General features: G+C 36.0%; 2 protein-coding genes across 3 annotated transcripts in view; one reads left to right on the top strand and one right to left on the bottom strand.

Moving 5' to 3' along the window:
* Positions 1–2,699: 2,699 nt before the first annotated feature.
* On the bottom strand, positions 2,700–22,100 carry WARS1 (tryptophanyl-tRNA synthetase 1). Of its 2 annotated transcripts, none has more exons than XM_034418472.2 (11): positions 21,790–22,100; positions 19,279–19,484; positions 15,284–15,491; positions 14,027–14,135; positions 13,586–13,705; positions 11,959–12,141; positions 10,364–10,464; positions 9,369–9,481; positions 8,682–8,855; positions 7,570–7,710; positions 2,700–6,691 (listed from the first exon to the last, which is right to left on the bottom strand). In XM_034418472.2, the coding sequence occupies exons 2-11, from the start codon at positions 19,390–19,392 to the stop codon at positions 6,533–6,535; spliced, it is 1,422 nt and encodes a 473-aa protein (XP_034274363.1). In that variant the 5' UTR covers positions 19,393–19,484; positions 21,790–22,100; the 3' UTR covers positions 2,700–6,532. The 2 variants fall into 2 exon arrangements, with proteins under 2 accessions (XP_034274363.1, XP_034274364.1); XM_034418473.3 differs by having other exon boundaries at positions 21,785–22,080.
* The window catches only part of WDR25 (WD repeat domain 25), a 68,886-nt gene continuing 68,758 nt past the window's right edge, over positions 22,054–22,181 (top strand). The window contains exon 1 of the mRNA XM_034418470.3: positions 22,054–22,180. Within this exon, the coding sequence (XP_034274361.2) occupies positions 22,158–22,180 (23 nt within the window). The 5' untranslated portion in view covers positions 22,054–22,157. The remainder of the gene's footprint in view (position 22,181) is intronic.

Genomic DNA, 22,181 nt, shown 5'->3' with positions numbered 1-22,181 from the left:
CTATAAAAATTCTTGACACTATAAAACTTGGGTGTTTAAAAAAAAGTTTTGCACATATTTAATTTTGTGTTGTGTTGCATTTGTCTTGATTGTGTCTCAATCAAAGAGTAAAGCCACCTTCAGCCATTTACAATTCACTTACAATATCACAATGGTTCCCCCTGCCCTGCCAATCATTTGTCTCCTCTCTTTCTGTAGTGTCAGAAAAGGAGGGAATTCAAATACCCAGGAAAGGCATAAATAAATTCAAATACCCAGGAAAGAAAACTTTTGTATGTCAGATGCTCACCCATTATAAACTCTTGGGCTGAAAATACTCAGAATTGCTCCAACTCAGGGATCCTGTTTTTTTGGACTGACACCTAGAATATAGGTCGATTGGCAAATCTAGAAAGTCAGGTCATGGGGAAAAAAAGCAGAAACTGGGCTTGAAATACCTTCATAGCATGGGAAACGCTACCGGTAGTGCATTGTTAGTTTACAGATTCAAGTAGGAAAAAAGTAAATCAAAGTAAGAGGTTGTAAAAACAGCATTTAACTGTTTTCACGGATTACAATTGATTAGCATAAGGTTCAAAGGTGCAAAATGACCAAGAAGACCTTCTGGTTTTCTGGATCATCTACAAACGAAGGTCCAACAGGGCTCTTTGAGAAAAATCAGTTTGGTTCTATGGTTGTGACCGTCTTGTATAGAAAGGCTCCCACAAAAATTTCAGCACTTGCTTGGCAAAAGAAGAGTGGTGTTGAAATAATTCCCTTGCCACTCCATTCAAAAGATATCTAACAAAAAGGGAAAAATAAGAATGCAACTATGAGAATGCCAGATTTATATTTGTAGGATTTAAAGAGAATGTTCCTTAAAAGTTCAGGGTGTTTTTTGTTTTTTAAAAACATTTTGCCTGAATTTATGACCTTTTTTCCAACTACAATACCTACAATAAGGTCCTTCCAACTCTTTCAAGCCATAGTGTGCACTAGTAAAAAAAACAATTCCCACAACTCCTGATGAAGAGGCAAAACTCTAGTGAGGAAAAATCAGCTATGCATTTTTTTTTAAAAAAATTGCCTTTTCTCTCTCATATACTGTAATCTCAAGAACATCCTTTTCATGTTGGAAAACCCCGCCCTACAGCAATGTTTCTCAACGTTGGCAATTTTAAGATGTTTGGTTGGGGAATTATTCTGGGAGTTGAAGTGTCTACTACTTAGTGGTTGAGTGCCAAGGTTGAGAAATGCTGCCCTAGGGCGCTCTGTATCTGTCAATGCTCTTATTAGCATCTACTGCTCTTGAAGGAGAAAGCATTGTAGCCCTGTCAATCTTCTTTTTCATTCTGCTTTGGAGATGTATTCATGACTTACTCCTTTTGTTTTCTGCTTGATTCACTCCTTTTATGATTGTGATTCAACTACAACTGTCTGTCCAAGAAATGTATATAAATCACCTTTGGACCAGTGGTGAAATCCTGCCGATTCTGCCCGGCTCGTGTGAACCAGTAGCGGCAGTGGTGCATGGTTCGGTGAACTGGTAGCGGCGGCAGCGTGAGGGTCTGCCCACCCACCCGGACGTTGTTACTTCCTGGTTTTAACCAGGAAGTAACCCTTTTTTGATCCTCTGTGCATGCACAGGTTTTGCACAAGTGCAGAGGGCCAAAAATCATATGTGACGATGTCATGCATATGTGTGCAGCGCGTGCACTTCTGAACCGGTAGGGAAGGTAAGTAGATTTCACCCCTCCTTTGGACCCTGTGCGATAGAAAAAGAGAAGTTGTCTTCTACTTTAAATCTTCTGTTTTCTCTTAACAGTAGACAAAGCTATGATTGATATTACCATGCTGCTGTCTTGAATATCATCTGAGATAACAATGCCCCTGCAAGATCCAGCCCGAACACCTGTTCTGCACCCCTATAAAAAGTATTATGTAGCTTACTTTCCACATTGTTCTGAAGTTAGGCTATGCAAAGGACATTGTGGGACATAACAAGTTTCTCCCCAACCCCGGTTCACACTTATCTACCATAATAATTTATATAAGAGGCAGCACCTCAAGGAAACTTTGGAAAGAGATTCCTTATATCTAGAGTTAGATTTGCCCAAAGCAATTAAATTAAGTGATGAATAATTGGTGAGCAGAAAGCATTAGGTTGACAGGACCAATGCTCTGATCTGAGAATAAGAAACTCTCAAAATGGCCCCATCTAATGCTGCATTTTGTTGACCTATTTTTCTAAAAGACACAGCTTTTCTCCTCTTTGTAACAACTCACCCCTGCATGGCTACCATTTAAACCTTACTTAAAGTATGTATCTATTCCTTTTAGGTCTCTCCATTCAAACAAATAAGAACACGAACTGCTGTACTATGCAACTTGCTTATTAAAGTTGATACAGAAAATGTGCAGGTGATAAAGACATTGTTGCACCTCCAAATACTGAATTGTAAAAATTTGCGTTGATTTTGCTCCATTCATTGGTAATAAAACAACACAGATGTCTTCAGAAATAGGAAAATCGCAAGGTCATTAGACAAACAAAACCTACCTAATTTAATTTTCGGTATATAGTACAGATTTTGGTGATAATCCACAAGATGTTGAATAAAAAGGTTCATGCTTTTTCAGGATCTTTTACAAGAATCACTTTGAAACCCTTAACTGGATTCCATGTACATCTTAACTATCTTATTCAATTCAAAATGCTGTTTTATAAACTGTAAAATTTATTGTGATACTTACACATTTTTAAGGAATTTGGCATTAGGGAACCATATCAACATTACAATATATTGAGGCCACCAGGTTGAACAGCATGCATATTTACTATGTATAACAGTTTGCTATTTACAATAACTTGCTGTAAGAAGAGACACACTAGCAAATTTAAAGAACTTTACAGCTTTTGATTTATTTGCATGTGTGCATGTGTGTGTATTTGTATGTATGTATGGTGAAATTGTGTTCCACAAGATCTTACAGTTTTATTGTACATCACCTAGGAATTGTCTTTATTACTAAGTCGTTCTACAAAATGATCAAGTATGGTAATTTTCTGTTATTTTTAAGTGGGACTTTTAACAATAGTACTATTGAAGAAAAAGTGAAAAAGAAAATATAAATGCACAAATGTACACTGAATACACTCATTCCATCTTTCTCCCCACCACTGTATCTTCCTCCACCTCCCTCTCCCTCTCTCTCTAATCTCCATTATTTACTCAACATAACTGTGCCAATTTCTTTTTTTTTGCCCCAAAGCAGATGTACAATAAGTAATTGGAATTACTTATTGAAGTAATTCAGTAAGTAATTGAAGTTATTTCTCCATATATGCTGCATTAATATGTACCATACCTACTCAAAAGGAAGAGGAACCTGAACTTCAGACAATCTAGACAAACCCACATAAAGAAAAAAAAGGAAGTGATTAACGTTTCCAAATTCTCTATCTAGTCAGCCTAGGATTGACAATTTCAGCTAAAGCAGCCCTGAAGATTATTTGTGCCGAATACATAGGTGCATCTGATACCCTTATATGTATGTATGTCAAAATCTATAGTTCAGAAAAGTTAAGATGAGGCAAAATGATAAATTTATATTAAGAGAATAACCTCATATAGAAAATTGATTCCACATTTCATATTTTCACATATAACACACATGCCCTCCTCTCTTTCCAGCAAAAAGAACCAAAATAATAAATTTAAATCCAAATCCAGCATGAAAATAAGACTGAAGGGAAAAGAGTTGTACTGGGAAAAGAAGAGAATTGCGTTTTTGGGTGGTGGAAGGGAGAACAAAACTGGATGGCGAAAAGGCAAGAGTCAACTGGACAGAAAGACAGAATAGAGTCAAGTACTGTGTTATAAAAAAATTAACAAGAAAAACAGTTTCTCTTGAAGGGGTGAGAGCAATCTTCAGATTAATTTGTCCTGATGTCATTTACATTTCCACCCATTCTCTTGTTCCCAGGGGCTTTTATTTTTGTCAGCAAAACTAAAATCAATCCTAATTCCAATTCACAGCTAATTGGGGAGTGGTGGTATAAAACCAATTCCCAAATCAATGCATATTAATGTATGGATTTTTCAGAGAGATTTAATGCATAAATGCTCTATTTTCCTGAAAAGTATTTTTTTTCACTCAAGCAGAAAAAGTAAGCTGGAATAAAGAAACATTCTATTATCATACAACCTTTGTTGCATAAAACATATCCTATTACAAAATTAAACAAGAAATAGTCTGGATATGAATTTTTTTTAAAAACACAAATAGCTTTTAGAAATGCTGCTAAGGCATAGAAATAATGTGAGCAAATATCTATGGAACAGAGCCTTCCTGAGTTGTAAACATTACAGTCTTATACAATCTCACTTCTTGTACATTGCTTTGCACAAATATATACATATGTTATTTCACAGGATTTGCTGCTATAAAAGAAAAATGTCAAATCACGGGCAGCAGCAGCATAGAACAATTCTATTGACTTCCTTCAAGTTCAAATCAGGATTGTTGTTCCCCGATTCATCAATACTACTAGAACATTGAATTAAACGTTTTTGGATCAGTAGAGATATCTCATCTGATTCTTCATAATCTTTCCTACATTACCTCCTTCTTGATAAACTGGGATAATGTGAGATGGATGGTCTCGCTACTAAATGCATTGGCAGTTGGCCAAATGACTGCAGCCACCATGTGGTCCTGAATGGGTCTATGTTCCCTTGAAGAGAGGTATGCAGTGGATATCTCAGGGTTCTTTCAGGGCCCAATACTCTTTGATATCTTTGCAAATTATTTAGATGAGAGAATAGAAAGAATGCTCATGAAATTTGTCAATGAAACAAAGCTGGGAGAGATTGTTAACACCACAAAAGACAGGCAAAAGATTCAAAAGGGTCTTGAAAAACTTGAACATTGAACCCCCATCCAAAAAATGTTCAGTGATGACCAAATGTTAAGGTTCTGAACTTATCTTAGGAGGAAAAGGGATCTGGATGTCTCGATAAACTACAGGTTAAGCAATACGGCACAGCTGCCAAAAGGGCCAATGCACTTTTTGGCTGTGTAAATAGACATATAATGTCAAGATCATGAGAAGTAATAGTACTACTATATGCTGAACTGGTCAGATTGCATCTGGAATACTGCAGTTCTAATTGCCATAATATAAAAAGAATGCTGAGGAACTGGAGACGATAAAGAAGAAGAACAAATATGGTAAGGAGCACAGAGGCGAAATCCTATGAAGAATTTGGTCTTTTCAGCATAAGGAAAAGAGAGCTAAGGCAAGGCATGACAGCAGTCTACCAATACATGAAAGAATGTCATGGGGCAAAATGTGTGGATTTATTTTCCACAGAATCTGAGGATAAGAAAAAACCCAAAATGAGTTGTTTTACTAATGAGATCCAAACTGGAAATAAGGAGGAATTTCTTGACTGTAAGAGCTGTTAAGCAGTGGAATAGCCTGCCTCCTGAAGTTTGATGAAGGTACTCCATCACTGGAAATTTTAAAGAAAAGATTGGATACCCTTTGTCCAGGATGGTATGAGGATTCCTGCAGTGGGCCAGGGGCTGGACTAGAAGTCCTCCAAGGTTCCTTTCAACCTCTATTATTTTATTTAATAGAAAAACAATGGAATCATTATTACTGTTTGCATCCAAAGCCAAGAATCTATATATAGGAGATACGATAAGCTACATTCTGAAGATTACTTTTTGTTGAACCATTACACTAGAAATATAGTCATTTGATATAACAAAGCAAAACAGAAACAATCATATCCTTTGAGATCTAAACTTCACTGATATCATGGAATAGCTTGACATAACTAGAGCATTCCGGATGCTTGGAAACAAAGACAAGAGGAGAACAATTTCTACTCTGGTAAATTTCTTATTGCTCTTAGGAAATAATTGGGTTTTTTTGGTTAGAAATACTATGTACCATGATTTGGCAAAAGTCAATTAAAATTTCAGTATACTTTGACTATTTCCCAGCTAGATATCATTCAAAGAATAAACTGTTCTGTCTTTCAAGCCATCATATTCTTTTGACTGTAAAACACATGAATACTTTACAATTTTAGAAAGACAGAACCATAATTAGTATAATGAGATGTTTGAAAATATATTGTCTGTAACATAGAATTTAGAGTAAAGTTAGAGATAAAACAGGAAATCCTACTTGATATAAAAATGTTCCAGAGAGTTGGATTCTTTATTAAGTCAATTTTCTTCCTATCAACATGTTCATTGAAACTAGGTATTTTATGGAAAAACAAACTTCACCAGGAAATAAATTACCATGCTAACCTATAAAGTCCAAATATTATCTACAATTAATTTCTGTTTCATGTGTCAAGTACAGACACATAGTTTTCTCACATAACCATTAATTGAATATGAATAATTTAATAATTAAAAGCAGTGCTCTTTATGCCTGTACATAATTAAGGCAAAAAAAAAAAAAGAACAATGAAGTACAATAACATGTGATCTTTATGTACTGATAAATTAACATGCAGTTGTAGAATTAGTAGTCGAATGCCAGCTTCCGTGGGGTCATGAATTCCTTCACCATTTCATCAGTGATCTGCTTTCGCCTTTGCTGGTGAGCCGCAATCAAGGGCTGAAGAGTTTCAATCAACACCTTCTTGAGTTCTCCTGTCAGCAGGGCTCCACTTGTGTAAGCCTGCCAAAGAATGTCACAGTCAGAGGGAATGGTCATATCCAATAACATCTCCTGCTAATCTCCTGAAAGGTACTGTGCGGACATGGGAAGCACGCTGCCTTTCTTAACTAGAAGTATCATTTTCTCTGAAGGTCTTATACAACATCATAGAAAGGGATACTTTAGGCACAAGATAGTGGATTGGAGGTGCAATTTGATGACTCAGGAGCTCCTTCCAACTCCCTGAATGTTAGCCAGGGCAGTGTTTTTAGGACTGGAAAGACATAGGATCAATTCAACTTTCAGACATGGAAATTGACTGAATGACTTTGGGCCAATCATTCTCACAACCGTTTAGTGTTTGGGATAAAGAGCCGTGGTGGCTCAATGGTTAGAATGCAGAACTGCAGGCTAGTATGGCTGCCTGCAATTTAGCAGTTTGAATCTCACCACTCAAGGTTGACTCAGCCTTTTATCCTTTCGAGGTTGGTAAAATGAGGAGCCAGATTGCTGGAGGCAAGAGGCTGACTCTGTAAAACCGCTAAGAGAGGGCTGTAAAAGCACTGTGAAGGGGTATATAAGTCTAAGTGCTAGTGCTATAAAGAGGAAGAGAGGAGCACCATGTACACCACCTTGAATGCCTTGGAGACAAGGCACAATTTAAATATAAAAAAGTAACTACCTTTTATTTTAAATAATTATGCTGTATTCAGAGGAAACAATATTAAATGTATAGATGAAAAATATAAATTTTATATTTTATGAATGAAATGCTTTAAGAAAAAAAATCTTTATAGTTTGGCTCAGGAATCTGGCTCCTTGGGGTACCGAACCATGATAATCATCTCTGAATATTTTTCAAGATGAACAGAACATTTCAAAAAGAAGATGGCAATTACCTGCTTAATTTGTTCTAATCTGTCATCATCCTCAAGGAAGAAGGTGAGGTACATATAAGACACATCTACATCACAATTGCCACCATATTGCCTGTGCTCTTCAACAGTGTCTTTGCCACCAGAGAAGGCATGCTTATTAATCTGGAGCAAGATAGAAGAATATGTACATGCATGTGGGGGAAAGCTTTTATATAAAGTAAACTTTATATATAATAAACAGCATGTATAGATTTTTTTCAATATTAATCAACATATTACAGTTAAATCTTATATAAGCTTCAGGTAGCATATAGTATGCCAAAATTGCAAAGTAAAGAAGGACACATCTAATCAAAAACAAATAAGAGCATATTAATCAAAAGTGAGTTACATTTTCCACGCACCACCAATATGTTGGGTTGCATTATGGATTTTCCTTTGCATCTTTATGATAATGTTAAAATGATAAAACATAAAATTATGCTAATGATCCAGAAAAAGATAGAATCGAGTGATCTTTGTCAATTTGAAGATTAAACCGTTTATTTCGAATTTTTTTGTAACTGAGGAAAAACATATTCAAATATGGCAACAGAAACAAGTGGAAAAAACCCTGAAGTATTTTAGATATTACACATCTAAGAATTATGTTTTTTCCTATTAAACCTGTTCTGTGATTCATTTTTGTCCAAATATCATATTGGTGTTACTTTGCAAAGGGTCACGTGCAATCTCCTCCAGGGTATGACAATTGCATGTTACGAGATATGCAAAACATGGCTGATGAGGGAAGCCCACGCTCCTTAAAGCCAAGCAGACTGGGATTACACACCTTGATAATTGGTCTAGCAACTGTCAAATGATTTCATGGGGCCATAGAGAGACAGTCAGTCGCAGGATCCTTAGTACATTAAATATTGCTGTTACTTTAGCTTGCAGTGCAAAGACACATGATTAGTGTAAAGTATTTAAGGCTCAGCCTGCTTAAGAATATAGTTTTCAATATTTGCTACAACGTTCTTTGGGGAAAAATTGTAGAAAAAATGTAGAGCTGAAATGAATAGTCTGTGAAGACAAAGCAGCAAGCTGGAATTCAATAGCAACACAACCTGTGTGCAGCACTGGTCTCTTACCTTTGTTTTGATTTGCTTGGGTGTATCAGTAAGAAAGATGGAGGAGTTAGGATCGCTAGCACTCATTTTTGTTTGTGCTCCCTGCAAAGCTGGGAAGAAGACAGAATGCAGTAATGCTGGCTTGGGAAAGCCAATCCGAGGAGCTACATCTCTTGTCATTCTAAAATAGGGATCCTAAAAACAAGGGGGGGAAAAAAACCCAGAACAAAAAGCATCACATCATGAACCTGTTATAACGTACAGTTGCAAGAAAAAGTATGTGAACCCCTTGGGATTACGTGCAGTGCACTGTGAATGTTTACATGTTATGTTCAATTAAACCATGGCAACATCTAATGTTTGTGTAGTATTATTTTAAGCAAACTGTGTTTTTTTATTGTTGTGACTTAGATGAAGTTCAGAGCACATTTTATGACCAATTCATGCAAAACTCCACGTAATCCCAAGGGGTTCACATACTTTTTCTTGCAACTGTAAATCAGGAGAGGAAGAGCATTACAAATGGCACAAAGTGTTGGAAAACTTAAATTTCCTTAAATTAAATTGTGTAAAAAGGATAGAAACATGGATTAAACGCAAGCTGCAGCTAGAGATCTGCAGAATTTATATCTAGCTCTAATAGTTACTCTCACTTTTTGTAATGGATTTGATGGAAGTTGTTTAAAACATCTCTAGTAGCTTTCTTACCTGATCAATTGCACATGGGATCAAACACTGGATATCCTTCCTATTGTTGAAGATCTCTGGAAATGATGAGCTAAAGGATGGAGCTGCTTGAATAGCAGGAAAACTTATCTTTCCTAGGAAAGCACAAAATACTCATTTGTCCAGTAAAACATAATGAAAAATAGATTAGTTAAACACAGAAATTAGATTTCAATGTTATAAGAAATGCTAGTTAAGAGAGGCCTAAAGTTAAATAACTTATTACATGTAAAGAATGTATATAAATATATTTCAGAATTAAACATTTAGCAGGCAACATGCGAGCAAATAAATATTTTAAAATCTTAGATAGTAATTTGAAGCATAACAATTGAAGCTGTTGTGTAAAATAGCTGTTACTTGGTGACGGTGATTTTTACCTGATGTTATGATCTTGGAACCATTTCAATAACTGAAGTATTCTTTTCCTTTTCTGTACACCATATTTTAACTGTCTAAACATTATTTAAGCAGAAATGACAATCTCCCAGGTTCAAGTACAGGACGGAAAAATCTGAGACCATCAAGTTCACAAGTACCCTCACCATTAGTAATGGTGTTTGAAGATGTTGTGAGCTGTAGTTCAGCCTATATCTGAAATTCTCCATCTATAGTAGATTACAACTATAACAAATGTATATGTATATGTATACTATGCTTATAAAGCAAAGATGCCTCCAGTGAATTTACTTAAGACATTTTTATTTCATATCCACCCTCACAACCCCCTCCAAAAACTAAGGATATTTTCTACATTAATAATATCTCCAGAAAAATACCGTGAAGCATATAAAGCAAAGTTCATCATCTGTGGGATTCTTCATGGTTAAGTGAAATTTGAAACTGCTGTCCCTGGCATTAGTCCAAGATTCAAGCACTGTATTTCACTGTTTTGCTTTTTTGAATCAGAACTTCAAGTAAGTTGTTGTTTCCAATATCTTGTATTAATTAGTTAATAGAATTCTATCGTAACTCACCTATGCAGTCACTATCTGTAAAACCGAAGATTCCTTTCACTTGGTTGAATGTCACATGCTTTTGAACTTTAACAATATTTTCATAGAAGCCTACGCTTGTCCTGGGAAAAGGGCAGAGAAATCAAAATCTCAAATCTCAACACAGAGAAGACTGTGTTCTTGAGAATGCTCGTAGTCAATATTGCAATCAGGTATGACAAAACTTGGATGTTTAATATATTGTATTCAGAATTAAGTTTAAATAAAACTTAAGTTACTTTAGCTTTTTCATGAAGCATTTCCAAATTATTTTATTATAGATTTCACTTTACTATAAAGTGCTTATAAGCTTATACAGATTTATTATGTTTCATATTGTATTTAACCCACAAAGAGCTGTCATACTTTTTTCATTCTATTTTTTTTTTTCGGATAAAGGATCACCAACTGATTTCAACAAGCAAAGTTGTTTCAGTTTTCACCCTCCAAAGCTATTAATGACCACAAGATATTAGCAGAACTCATTCTGCTGTGTTCATCAGGTCAATGCAGCCTGGCAAAGGGCACTCCAGGAATTGGGCCAGGTCAGCTCAAAGAGTTTAATATATTATACCTTCAAAGTTTGCAATCCTAGAATGTTAAAATTCTGTAGAAAACCACAAGATGGCTTTTCAGAGCCTAGCCAAACAATATACACAGCACAATTTAAGAACTTTTTTCTTTGAATAAAATACTGTTTCTTCTAAAGCTGAAAGAATTTCAAGTACTGCTGTAGCTCTATTTATTCCCCTTAATGCAATAAAATGTAAGAATTACATTTCAGTCATGACATTTGAATCTCTTCAAATGACTCGTTAGTATGATAAAGAAATAAAGGGTCATCAAACATACTTTTAACGGCAATAACTCAAAACAGAATTACCATATTTTTCGGAGTATAAGATGCATCCTTTTCCCTCCTAAAAGGGGGTGAAAATTTAGGTGCGTCTTACACCAAATATAGTCCCACCCACCCACTGGCCCCCACCCTTCGGCCTCTGCCTCACAGCAGTTACCTCCTTGCAAGCAAACAGCAAAAAAACCCAGCTCTTTTCAGCTTCAGCACAGCCTAATTAGCACAAGTTGATTGGATCGGCCTCCTGATTCTCAGCTGATTTGCTCTCAGCTGTTTTGCCAGGGCTCTGCTGCTTGCTGCAAAGAGGTAAATTGTTGGAGCAGATTTTTTTTCCCTTGTGCTAATCAAACTATGCTGAAAACGAAAATGAAAGTAAAGCAGGCTATTTGCTGTAACGAGGCAAAACTGCTCAGAGGCAGAGGGAGATTTCTTTTTCTTCTTTTCCTCACCAAAAAAGGTAGGTGCGTCTTATACTCCGGTACGTCTTATACTCTGAAAAATACGGTATTCTGTAGAAGAATATTCTTTGATGGCTTTTATTTCAAAAAGTTTTTTTAAGCAGTGTTCTTTCTAAAACTGACACATGCCATATTATGTATTAGATTTCCTGAAAGAAAATTGGTTAAAGAAGCTGTGAACTGTGTTAAGGTTGCTGGATAGTTTAATATTACCTCAAAATGACTAATTTTGATCATTCAATTATAAAAAATGAGATCCTTACCCCATATAAGAGAAATCAGAAAAGATAAAAGTTTTATTAATGTCAAATCCACAGGCTATTATGTCCTTGATATTTTCTATAGCATACTGGTAGGCTTTCTCAATGGTCAGATCTTTCCACAAATATTTCTCATCATCAGTCATTTGAATGACTAATGGAACATTAAATGTTTCTTGTAACCACCTAGTAAGAAACAAAACAAGTTTACACAAAACAAGTGTTTCAAGGTAATTTCTAGTTAAATAATGTGATATGCAAACGACAAGTTAATAAACTTATTTACTATCACTTGTGTAACCTTTGGACAAATATTTTCTCAGTCAGCAACATTTATTTGAGTATACTTTTTGTACATAGATACACACCTGCCTATGAATATGCTAATAATAATATCGTAATGCATATATAATTATTTTGCAAGAAAAATACATGTATATGATAAATTGTGGAAGTAGTTTATCTTGTAACTGATATGTATAACAAGCCATGTTGACATCAAAATAATATATGTATCTTTGTATTACAGTGTAAATGATATGACTGCATAATTATTTTATGACATTTGAAGCAAGTACATTAGACATGTCATTTAGGTGATGATGCCATGACAAACAAATATTCATTTTCCTGCCCAGTCCTTGGAGATGTTCATGCTTCCTTGGAATGATAGTACCTTCTTCCTGCATAGTAGTAGCTTTCATCTTAAAATACAAATCTATTTAGTAATGCCAATTAGTTTATTTCTATGAATACTACTGTACATAACTGAAACATTTTCTCCACATCATATCAATACATTGTACCTTGAGTTCTAATATTTGATTTTATTGTGCTTAATTATGCATGTAATTTTCCTACAGCAGCAATTATTTTGGACAACTCATGCAATTACAGTACTTAAGTTTGATATTCAGATTTTGGGAATCAAATATTTCATTTTTCCCTCTGCAGCATTAGACATAACTTATGTCTCTAGATACCATACATACCATACTTGGGTCATGCTATGACAGATATTAATAAATACTTTGCCCTGCCTGTGTAAAAACAACAAACTGCCTGAACAATCTCAAATAATAATTGTTCCTCTTATCTCCAATCCTTAAATGAAACTTGTTGGTTTCAAACTGATGCATAATTGAGTACCTGGCTGATTTCTGGAATAAGGCAGCACCTGACAGGAATGCTCTTGAGCAGTCTTTATGGGAGTCATTGTATTAACTAAGTTTAGGATTAATAGATTTTGAATTCTACAATACTGATACCTTGTAAATCTTTCAAGAACCTCTGGAAATGGAGCACTATATAAACTGAAGCCAAAATTGGATGCAAATATTTTTAATGAGCAGAAACATGTATGCATTAAAAATATTTGTATCCAATTTGGGGTGATTTCCCCTTCCCACAAAAGTACCTTATATACAGCACAGTTCAGGAGAGTATACTAAAGTTCAAGAGTTGTTTCCAGAAGAGACAACAACAAAGAAATGATACTTCTGTAAACTTTTCTGTATATTGATCTCAACCTCCATCTCCTAATTCCAGATCTCAGCAATTAGCATAATGCAAACATCTACCACTGAAATTAATCACATTTAAAAAAAAAAAAATTAGCAGAATTACTTACTTTGTAAACATAAATGGGATAAGGTGTCCAACATGCATTGTCTCAGATGAGGGACCTCTGCCTGTATAAAGGTAAAATGGCTTCTTCTGTTCATAGGCATCAAGAATTTGGTTCATATCTCTGGAAGAAAATAAGGAAAAATTGTATGCTTTTTAAGGAAATGCCCAGTCAAATAAAAATAAATGAGAGCAACATGAACACATTTTAGTGATTACTTTGTATTTTAAAAAATACTATGCCATAATTTATATCATGTGACAACATTCTAGTTTTGAAATACAAGGAATGTAGAACCATAGTTTCCATTTCATGCTCAAAGTTTTAGTTTTCTTTCATAGGGATGCTTGTAGAATAGTACTCAAAATATTAAGATGAATGAAAGAGGCATTTAGAAAGGGTATTTTGTTTGGTTCAAATAAGCTAGTGATAAAGCATACTTACCTATGAGAAAAGAATATACCTCGCCGTAGAAAATGATGTGGTTTATGACCTGTAATTCTCTCTATTCTATTGATGAGGTCTTTATCAATTTTGCTACTGCCAAATCGAACTGAAAACAACAGAAATAGAGGCTAAAGTCTATACATGATGGTGAATAAATTAATGAATAGTACATCATAGAGCCCCATTCTTCAGAAAGTAAATGGGAAAATAACTGAAATGTTTTGAAAAGGTTGTACCACGTGTAAATGATGAACACATAAGAGAACTACACTTGATCTCAAATGAAAGGTCAAAAATTCTTGTCGATTTGATTGGTCTCCTGAAATCCCTACTTATGATAGCTGGTCTTGACTTGAAAATTAACTGTACAATAACTGTTTGCTGACAGAACATGTCTACTTATGCAATTAATTAGATTTCAAGATACCTGTTTCAATCTATATTACCGTCATAATTCAGTAAAAATTTCATCCTCATGTCTGAATATACAGTATATCCTAAGATTTATGCTGTAAAATCTACTGAATACAATGCATATTTTGCTTTTTGAAGGAACAGTTAAACTCTACAGCAGCTGTATTATTTGGTTTCAGTCCTTAAATAGTAACATAAAAATGGGCTATTAATATTACTTATCCCCATTCCAGTGACACTGTCACATCCCATGATTTTTAGAATCTAAACATAATCGTGATTTTAAAAATTCTGAACTGAAAAAACATCCCTACACTGCTGTCCATAAAAGTAGGGAATTAAAAAGGAAAGGAAACTTAATAAAGCTTCTCTGAGAATCTTGACTATTAAAGAAGCATAGAAGTTGAATCAGATCAAGGGTCAATGAATTTTAGCATCTTAACCACGACACGGTCATAAAACCCCACCTGCAGAAATTGAAGCTAGTGCCCCATCTGGCAACCGGGAAAGATAATATTTTATGAAAAGTGCTATTTGAAAATGAAGAACCAATTTTTACAACTTCAAGACTATGGGAAAAATAGGGCAGTGCCTAAAGAGCATCCTTAGAGAGTCTTTGTAAGTGTGCTGTATTTCAAACAACATCCCCCACCCCCATTGTATTCCGCTTTCTAACTCATTTAATCTTAATTTATATTAATATTTAATGTTTCAATGTTTTTAATATTCTGTACTTTCGCTTTTAGAATGTTGTTAAGCCACTCAGACAGCGACATGGGTGGCATATAAATGTAATAAATAAACAAATATGTTTTTTTAAGGTAATAGAACCCCACACACCTATAAGTTTATCATAGTCCACTCCTTTTGCATTGGATGTCTGCACTGTCCAGGGGTCTACAAAATCATCTTCTTCAACATTGTCTGGACTGTTACTGACTGGAGTGAAATCTGTTGGAGGAGAATCTGCTTTATATTCCTGACCTGTTGCTGTTTTATAGGTTACTTTTAGTGAAAGCAACAACTTAACCGCAGCATCAATTTCATCCTGGGAATAAAATAATAAAAAACCATAACAGCATTCATATAAATTAAGTTTAGAGACACTGAACCTAGCAACTATATACATATATACATATTCAATGTTCTCAACATTTAGCATGCATAGAAATTACAGTGCAAAGACAAAAATCTGCATGGGAATGAAATAGCTGGTTCTAAAAAAAAAAAAAAAAAAGCAAAAGAAAATTATCAAAATCACAATTACAGCCAAACAATCTGCTTGTGTAATGTTGAGCACGTCATTCAAGGCCTCTATTGCACTTTTTCCACTTGCAAAACAGGTACAAATATTTATCTATTTCATATGGGTACAGTGGAACCAAAAAGGAAAGGTTATTATAAGTATTCCATTTAAGATTGGAACTGAATTGCTTCACTTGTTTATCATGTCTTTCTTCAAAATCCAAGTATTTTTACAGAATGTTTTATTTATATGTCTGCCCGCCTCACAATATGATGCCTAATTCACTATATGGCTTGGGATAGTGCACAAAGATTAAAAATCCAACAGGGAAAAACATTAGTTCAGGATGGTAAATGATTCATTCTAATCCTACAATCACCTCAGTAACAAAACGTGCCTAACCTGCAGGCCTGAAAGTCTGAGAAAACAGGTCTTCAGTGACTCACAAAAGGCTAATGGGCTCGGGGTCATCCAGAATATCTTGGGGGCGGGGGGGAGGGGATATTGTTCCACAAGGCAGGCTATGCTAGAGAGAAGACATGATTTCTAGATCCAATAAGTTGACATTGTTTAATAAAGGTGACCGGGGCATGTCCTTTTTGCAAAATTCAGAGAGGTGAGCAGAAACAGTGCTCACCTCTCTGAGGGAAAAAGGCAGCCCTGCATTGATTTAGGCTTAGCCTTTATCAAGAACAGCTGCTTTTGTAATCACCCAAGAAGAAAACCTGCCCTTGAAACTCTGCTTATCTCTGTTTATCATATCTGTGGAGTCCTTGGTATTCTCTGAGTTTGATTGCTCAGAGAGCACAAAGGACTCCACCGTTCAACCCTAAGATCAGGGGTGAAATCCAAATTTTTTCCCTACCTGTTCTGTGGGCGTGGCAGGGGAAGAAAATTATAAAATCTCCATTCCCATCCCACTCCAGGGGAAGGATACTGCAAAATCCCCATTCCCTCCCCACTCTGGGGCCAGCCAGAGATGGTATTTTCCGGTTCTCTGAACTACTCAAAATTTCCGCTACCGGTTCTCCAGAACCTGTTAGAACCTGCTGGATTTCACACCTGCTTAAGGTGTATACATATGTGTGTGTGTATATGTATGCAGTGGTGAAATCTGAACCAGTTTGCTACCAGTTTGCTGGCTGCGCATGCGCACGCTGCGTGTGCATGCGCAGTTTGCAACAAATGTGTGCGCATGTGCCGTAGGCACCAAAAGGAGGCTTGGGAAGTAAGTAGAACAACGGGAGGGGGGAATCAGCTGTGGTGCGCGATCTTGGGAACCTTTAAAAAAACTTTTTAAAGCATTTTTTACTACCGGTTCGGGTGAATAGGTAGTAAAAAAATGCTTTAAAAAAGTAAATCGTGATCGTCCGAGCCTTTTTTTTTTACTTTTTTAAAGCATTTTTTTACTACCTATTCACCTGAACTGATAATAAAAAAATGCTTAAAAAGTAAAAAAAAAAAAAAAGTTCCGATGATCAACTGATCGTCAGAACTTTTTTAAAAACATTTTTTACTACCGGTTCGGCGAACCAGTAGCATTTTTTACTACCGGTTTGGGTGAACCGGCCCAAACAGGTAGCATTTCACTCCTGTATGTATGTATTTTTATTTATTTTATTTATTTTATTTTGATTTATATGCCGCCCTTCTCCGGAGACTCAGGGCGGCTTACAAGGCATTAAGCAATAGCCTTCATACTTTTGTATATTTTATACAAAGTCAGCTTATTGCCCCCACAAACCAGGTTCTCATTTTACCTACCTTAGAAAGGATGGAAGGCTGAGTCAACCTTGAGACTGGTGAGAATTGAACTCGCAGTAATTGCAGGCAGCTGGAAGCTAAATACTACCTTTAACAGTAGCATTAGTCTGCTGCGCCACTCAGGCTCCTGTTTCCCCTAAAATAAGACGTCCCCTGATAATAAGCCCAATTGGGCTTTTGAGCGCATGCAATAAAATAAGACCCCCCTGAAAATAAGCCCTCCCCGAAAATATTTAAATGCATGCACAGCCGGTTGCTGCTATTTAGTCTGGTTTCCTTCACGCACCCCAAAATAATACCTCCCCGAAAATAAGACCAAGCACTTATTTTGGGGTTCAAAAAAATATAAGACAGGGTCTTATTTTCGGGGAAGCATTGTATACACACACACATACACACACACGCCTATTGGAGCATCATATCTGACATGTTATAGTTGGAGCACAAACTGCACAATCCTGAGCCTAAGTTTCCTTTAGGTCGAGTGAATGAAAGTTGGAGGTAGAGTGAGCAAAATAGCTTCCTGTCTGCTACTTAATGAAAAATTTCATTTCCCTCTCCAAATTCCTGATAACATCCAGTCTAAGATTTTTCAACCTGGATTTTATAGAACTGTAGGGTTATACAAGAACCTGAATGGGTTTCTGTGAGACTAAGGTAGAAAAATAACTCTTTGCATGGGTCTGAGAGATATGGGGAGGATTTTTCCTTTAGTCTCTGGTAAGACAAAAGCTTTCCATTTAAAAACTCTTCACTAGGGAGTAAGTTATTTCCCCCTTCACAAAATCTTTGACTTCACTCAGCCTTCTCCTACCACACCATCACAGTGGAACTCATTGATTACTGAGATGTTTACTAATACTAATATATACCTAATTGCTTCAGGCTTGGAAGATTTCATATGCCACAATGGGCAAAGATCCGAAGGGCAGGTAGCAATTCTCAGTTTTCTAAGCAGCTAATTCACAACCTTAAGTTGTACAACGCAAGACTGTATCCATCTTAGAACAGATAATACATTCATTGGTTACAGCTCTTACAGATTCTGTTAAAACTATTTCATCTAGATTGGAACAGATTTGACTGATTTTATCCATAGAATGTAAGGCAGAACATTTACTATGTTCTACTATCCATAGAATGTAATGCAGAACTTTTTTTAACATTAGTAAAAAAAAATTTTTTTTTTACTAAATCTACAGTAAAGATTTAGCAATTGAAAATAGGCTAGACAGATATTAAGTAAAGGAAAGCAAACAACAAAAAAATCTTTACACATTGCATTGTCACTGAATAAATCCTATGATGAATTCTAAATTTGTTCTTGCTCATTTTGTCATTTTTACTAGTAATTAACTTGCTGGGGAATAAGAAAAAGGTTTGAGAGACTCAGGGGGCAGACAAGTAAGTCATCTGTTTGTGACAATTTCATCCAAGTACTATTTGTGACTAGATGAAATGAAGCCAAGGACAGAGCTGGATCAGAGAAAATTTTCACTAGTCCAGTGAAAGTCTTTGATGGTTTTCAATCACTTTGAACAATATAAGGAGCACTTTTGCTTACAGAAGAAATGCTCTGGATTTAATACTATATTTTATCAAGAAACTTAAAATTCAATTATGGTGGCATGATGACAGACAACCCCCCCATACAATTCAATACTCAATATTTTGTAGTAACACAATTTTATTACAAGGCAATTATTAAAATGTTTATATAGGTGGATTCCACAGAATGAATGAATGAATGAGTGAAACACATACACACACACACAGATACATATACATATAAATAAAAATTTCAACTAACAAAGTACTGCTTTACCTTTGGTGCTTTCTTGGATTTCAATGATCTGACATTTTCTCCTTGTGCAGCTATTTGTTCAAACAGTTCAAGAGGCTTAAGAGAGCAAAAGTTTCCATTTGGAATATCTGCCATTTTAAGGAGTGTGGAAAGTCTTGTATTTTTAATTCAAAGTGCGTCGTATAATGTTTTATCCAGAAACTTCAAAACAGCAAGCTTGGAGAATTCTATAAGACAAATAATAAATATTAGTATCTATTATCTGTCTGTCTGTCTGTCTGTCTGTCTGTCTGTCTGTCTGTCTATGAATTACATAAAAACAATTAGTTTACAGGTAGCCCTTGACTTATGACAATTGGACCCAAAACTTTCATTGCTAAGTAAGACAATTAAGAAAGTCATGCCTGATTTTATGATCTTTTTTCCTACAGCTCTTAAGTGAATCACTGCGGATAAGTGAAGGATATGGTCATTAAGTGAAACTGGCTTCCTCCAGCCAGTTTGACTTTGCTTGTTGGCTGGGAAAGTCACAAATGGTGAAAACATGTCCTTGGAATACTGCAACAATCCATGCCAGTTGCTAAGCCCTTAATTTTGATCACGTTGATTGTGGAGCCATTGCAATAATCGTAAGTGCAAGGACTGGTTGTATATTACCTTTTTTCGGTGGTGGTGTAGCTTTGAATAGTTGCCAAAAAAAGGGTTGTAAGTCGAGGGCAATTTGTAGTTATTGATAAGATTAGTAGCACAATTACTAGTAAATTTAATTCTCTTAAAACAATGATACTGTTACTGTAATCAATGTCAGGAAACCATTACATTTTAAAAACTTGTTTGTCAGCAAGGATAGATATTCCATAGCCTTTTTTGCCCTGCCTTCATCTGAAGTAGCCAATCCTATTTCAGACATAATTTGACATTGATAGCCTATCATATTCGAAATTAATTGGGGTTGTCTGAGCCACATATTCTTGAGCACAAACTAGTGGGGTCAGTGGTCAGGAATAATGGAATCTGAGAATGAAGGTTCATTTTACAAGCTTGTGGGTTGCTTTCTGAATGTTTTGTTACCAGGCTAGGTAACATCTTTAGTGAAATTTAGGGAATGTCCTTTTTACAGAATTTAGGGGATGTTACCTAGCCTGGTAATGAAACGTTTAGAAACCAACCAACGAACTTCCACCCTCATCCTACACCCAAGCTATAGATATTCACCACTATTGCATAATGGAATCTATACTCCAATAATACCTGGAGAACAACAGATTTTCTATTTCTGATAAAATATCTTTAGAATGAAGTGAGAAACACATTTACTTTTAACTTAGTTTTTGTACATTATGTATCTAAGCAAAATCAAAATGTCTGTCTATTGATTAAACGGCATTGGCGGGTATAAGATATTAATCCTGTCCCCTGTATCTGCATCATTTGCTCCTGAACTATCAGCTCCAGTGAAGATGTTGAGCCACATAGGAAAAAGAAAGAAGAAAACTCATGTGATATGGCATTTAATCCATTTTTTATTATTTCATTGTATTTCTCATCATACATCTTATGTTTACATGGAAGCTACAATTGCATAATCAAATAATTCCCTACTTTAATATGAGTAAATAACCTTTTCTATAATGCTTTTTAGCTATTTTTTGAACTTTGACACACTGAATAATTGCCTTTCCTCCAATTCAATGACTACGGTATATTTCTTGAAAAGTACATCAATTTTAACTTTGTGTCATGGCTTTGGTACAGTATCATTGTACTAAATCAATTCAATTGTTGTATCTATCCAATATTGTTATTTAGATTTGAGGACAAGTTCTCCAAGATTTGACCATCAGGGCATACATCATCCTCACATGGCCCCAATTACAACTCCAAACCATCAGTTTACAGGTAACGAGAATTAGCCACCAGCAGAATCCTGTCAGTTTACTTCAACAAACCTGGGCTGAAAATAATCTGCTTTAATAAGAACAGCTTCCCACATTCCCTTTTCTGCACCTGGACTGCACCAGTGTCTACCACCATGGAAACACAAGCAAACAAACACATCTTTTAAAAAGGAGAACAAGGAACCAAATCGTACCCTGAATATGAAAATTACATCTGCAAAGATCTCATTAGACAATGTTAGGCAAGGATTCAGTTTCAGTTGAATCTGCAATATGGGCGGAACAAGCGTCGTGGCATCTTTAAAGGGCCATTGTATGCATTTCAACGAGAAAGCTTGAAAAGTCCTTTAAATATTGAAATCTTAATGATCAACCTCCTGGTCAGGGTGGCCTAGTATTCACACATGGGCTAAGCAAAAAAAGATACGTACAGCGCCTAACACCGAACTCAGAAAGTCAGGCAGAAGAAGCAGGTTTTTCCTTCCAACCCTACATCCAGTTCTTCTTTCTCTCTTTTCCCCTCCTCCAAAGATCTCCCTTTCTTTTCCTCCGATCCCCAGCCGACTTTTCAAGATAGCTAGAGGCCTCCCCGCTCTGCCTCTTTTTACCTGCCTTTTTTTTTTTTTTACCTTACCCGTCCGCGGAATCCCCACTTCTTTCAGCGGCTCTCCGGCAGGAGCAACCCCATTGCATCAGCTAGAGCCACAGCTCGTGCGACGCTGATCGTCTTCCGATCAGGAAAGGCGTCCCTAGCCCCGGAACTGAGGACAACGAGGAGGAGAAGAAAAACCGACAGCGCTTCGCCCTGCGAGCTCAACTGCGGGAAGGGTTCCGTCAGAGAGGCCAAACTCTCCTTTAAAAAAAAAATAAGATACAGATTGCTCCTACGCAGATTGACGCTCATGAGAGTAAGACAGGAACGTTTGAGAGCCAGTCGAGTTTCCTAGGGGAGGCTTTCTTCGAGGAAAGGATGTGGCCGCGCTGCAAGGCGATCTAAATCGGATGTCAGAGGAGGCTGCTCTCAGG

This window comes from Pantherophis guttatus, chromosome 1, assembly GCF_059756535.1.
Source record: "Pantherophis guttatus breed Tessera chromosome 1, ASM5975653v1, whole genome shotgun sequence".
In the NCBI taxonomy this organism is placed as follows: domain Eukaryota; kingdom Metazoa; phylum Chordata; class Lepidosauria; order Squamata; family Colubridae; genus Pantherophis; species Pantherophis guttatus.
This window is presented reverse-complemented; position numbering and strand designations above follow the sequence as displayed.

Excerpts from the sequence above, each read along its gene's own strand:
- WARS1 (XM_034418472.2), bottom strand. The coding sequence starts at position 19,392 with ATGGCAGATATTCCAAATGGAAACTTTTGCTCTCTTAAGCCTCTTGAA. Across the intron at positions 15,492-19,278 it reads AATCCAAGAAAGCACCAAAG|GATGAAATTGATGCTGCGGT; the intron begins GTAAAGCAGTAC and ends TTTTATTCCCAG. Across the intron at positions 12,142-13,585 it reads ATCCCATTTATGTTTACAAA|GTGGTTACAAGAAACATTTA; the intron begins GTAAGTAATTCT and ends GTTTCTTACTAG.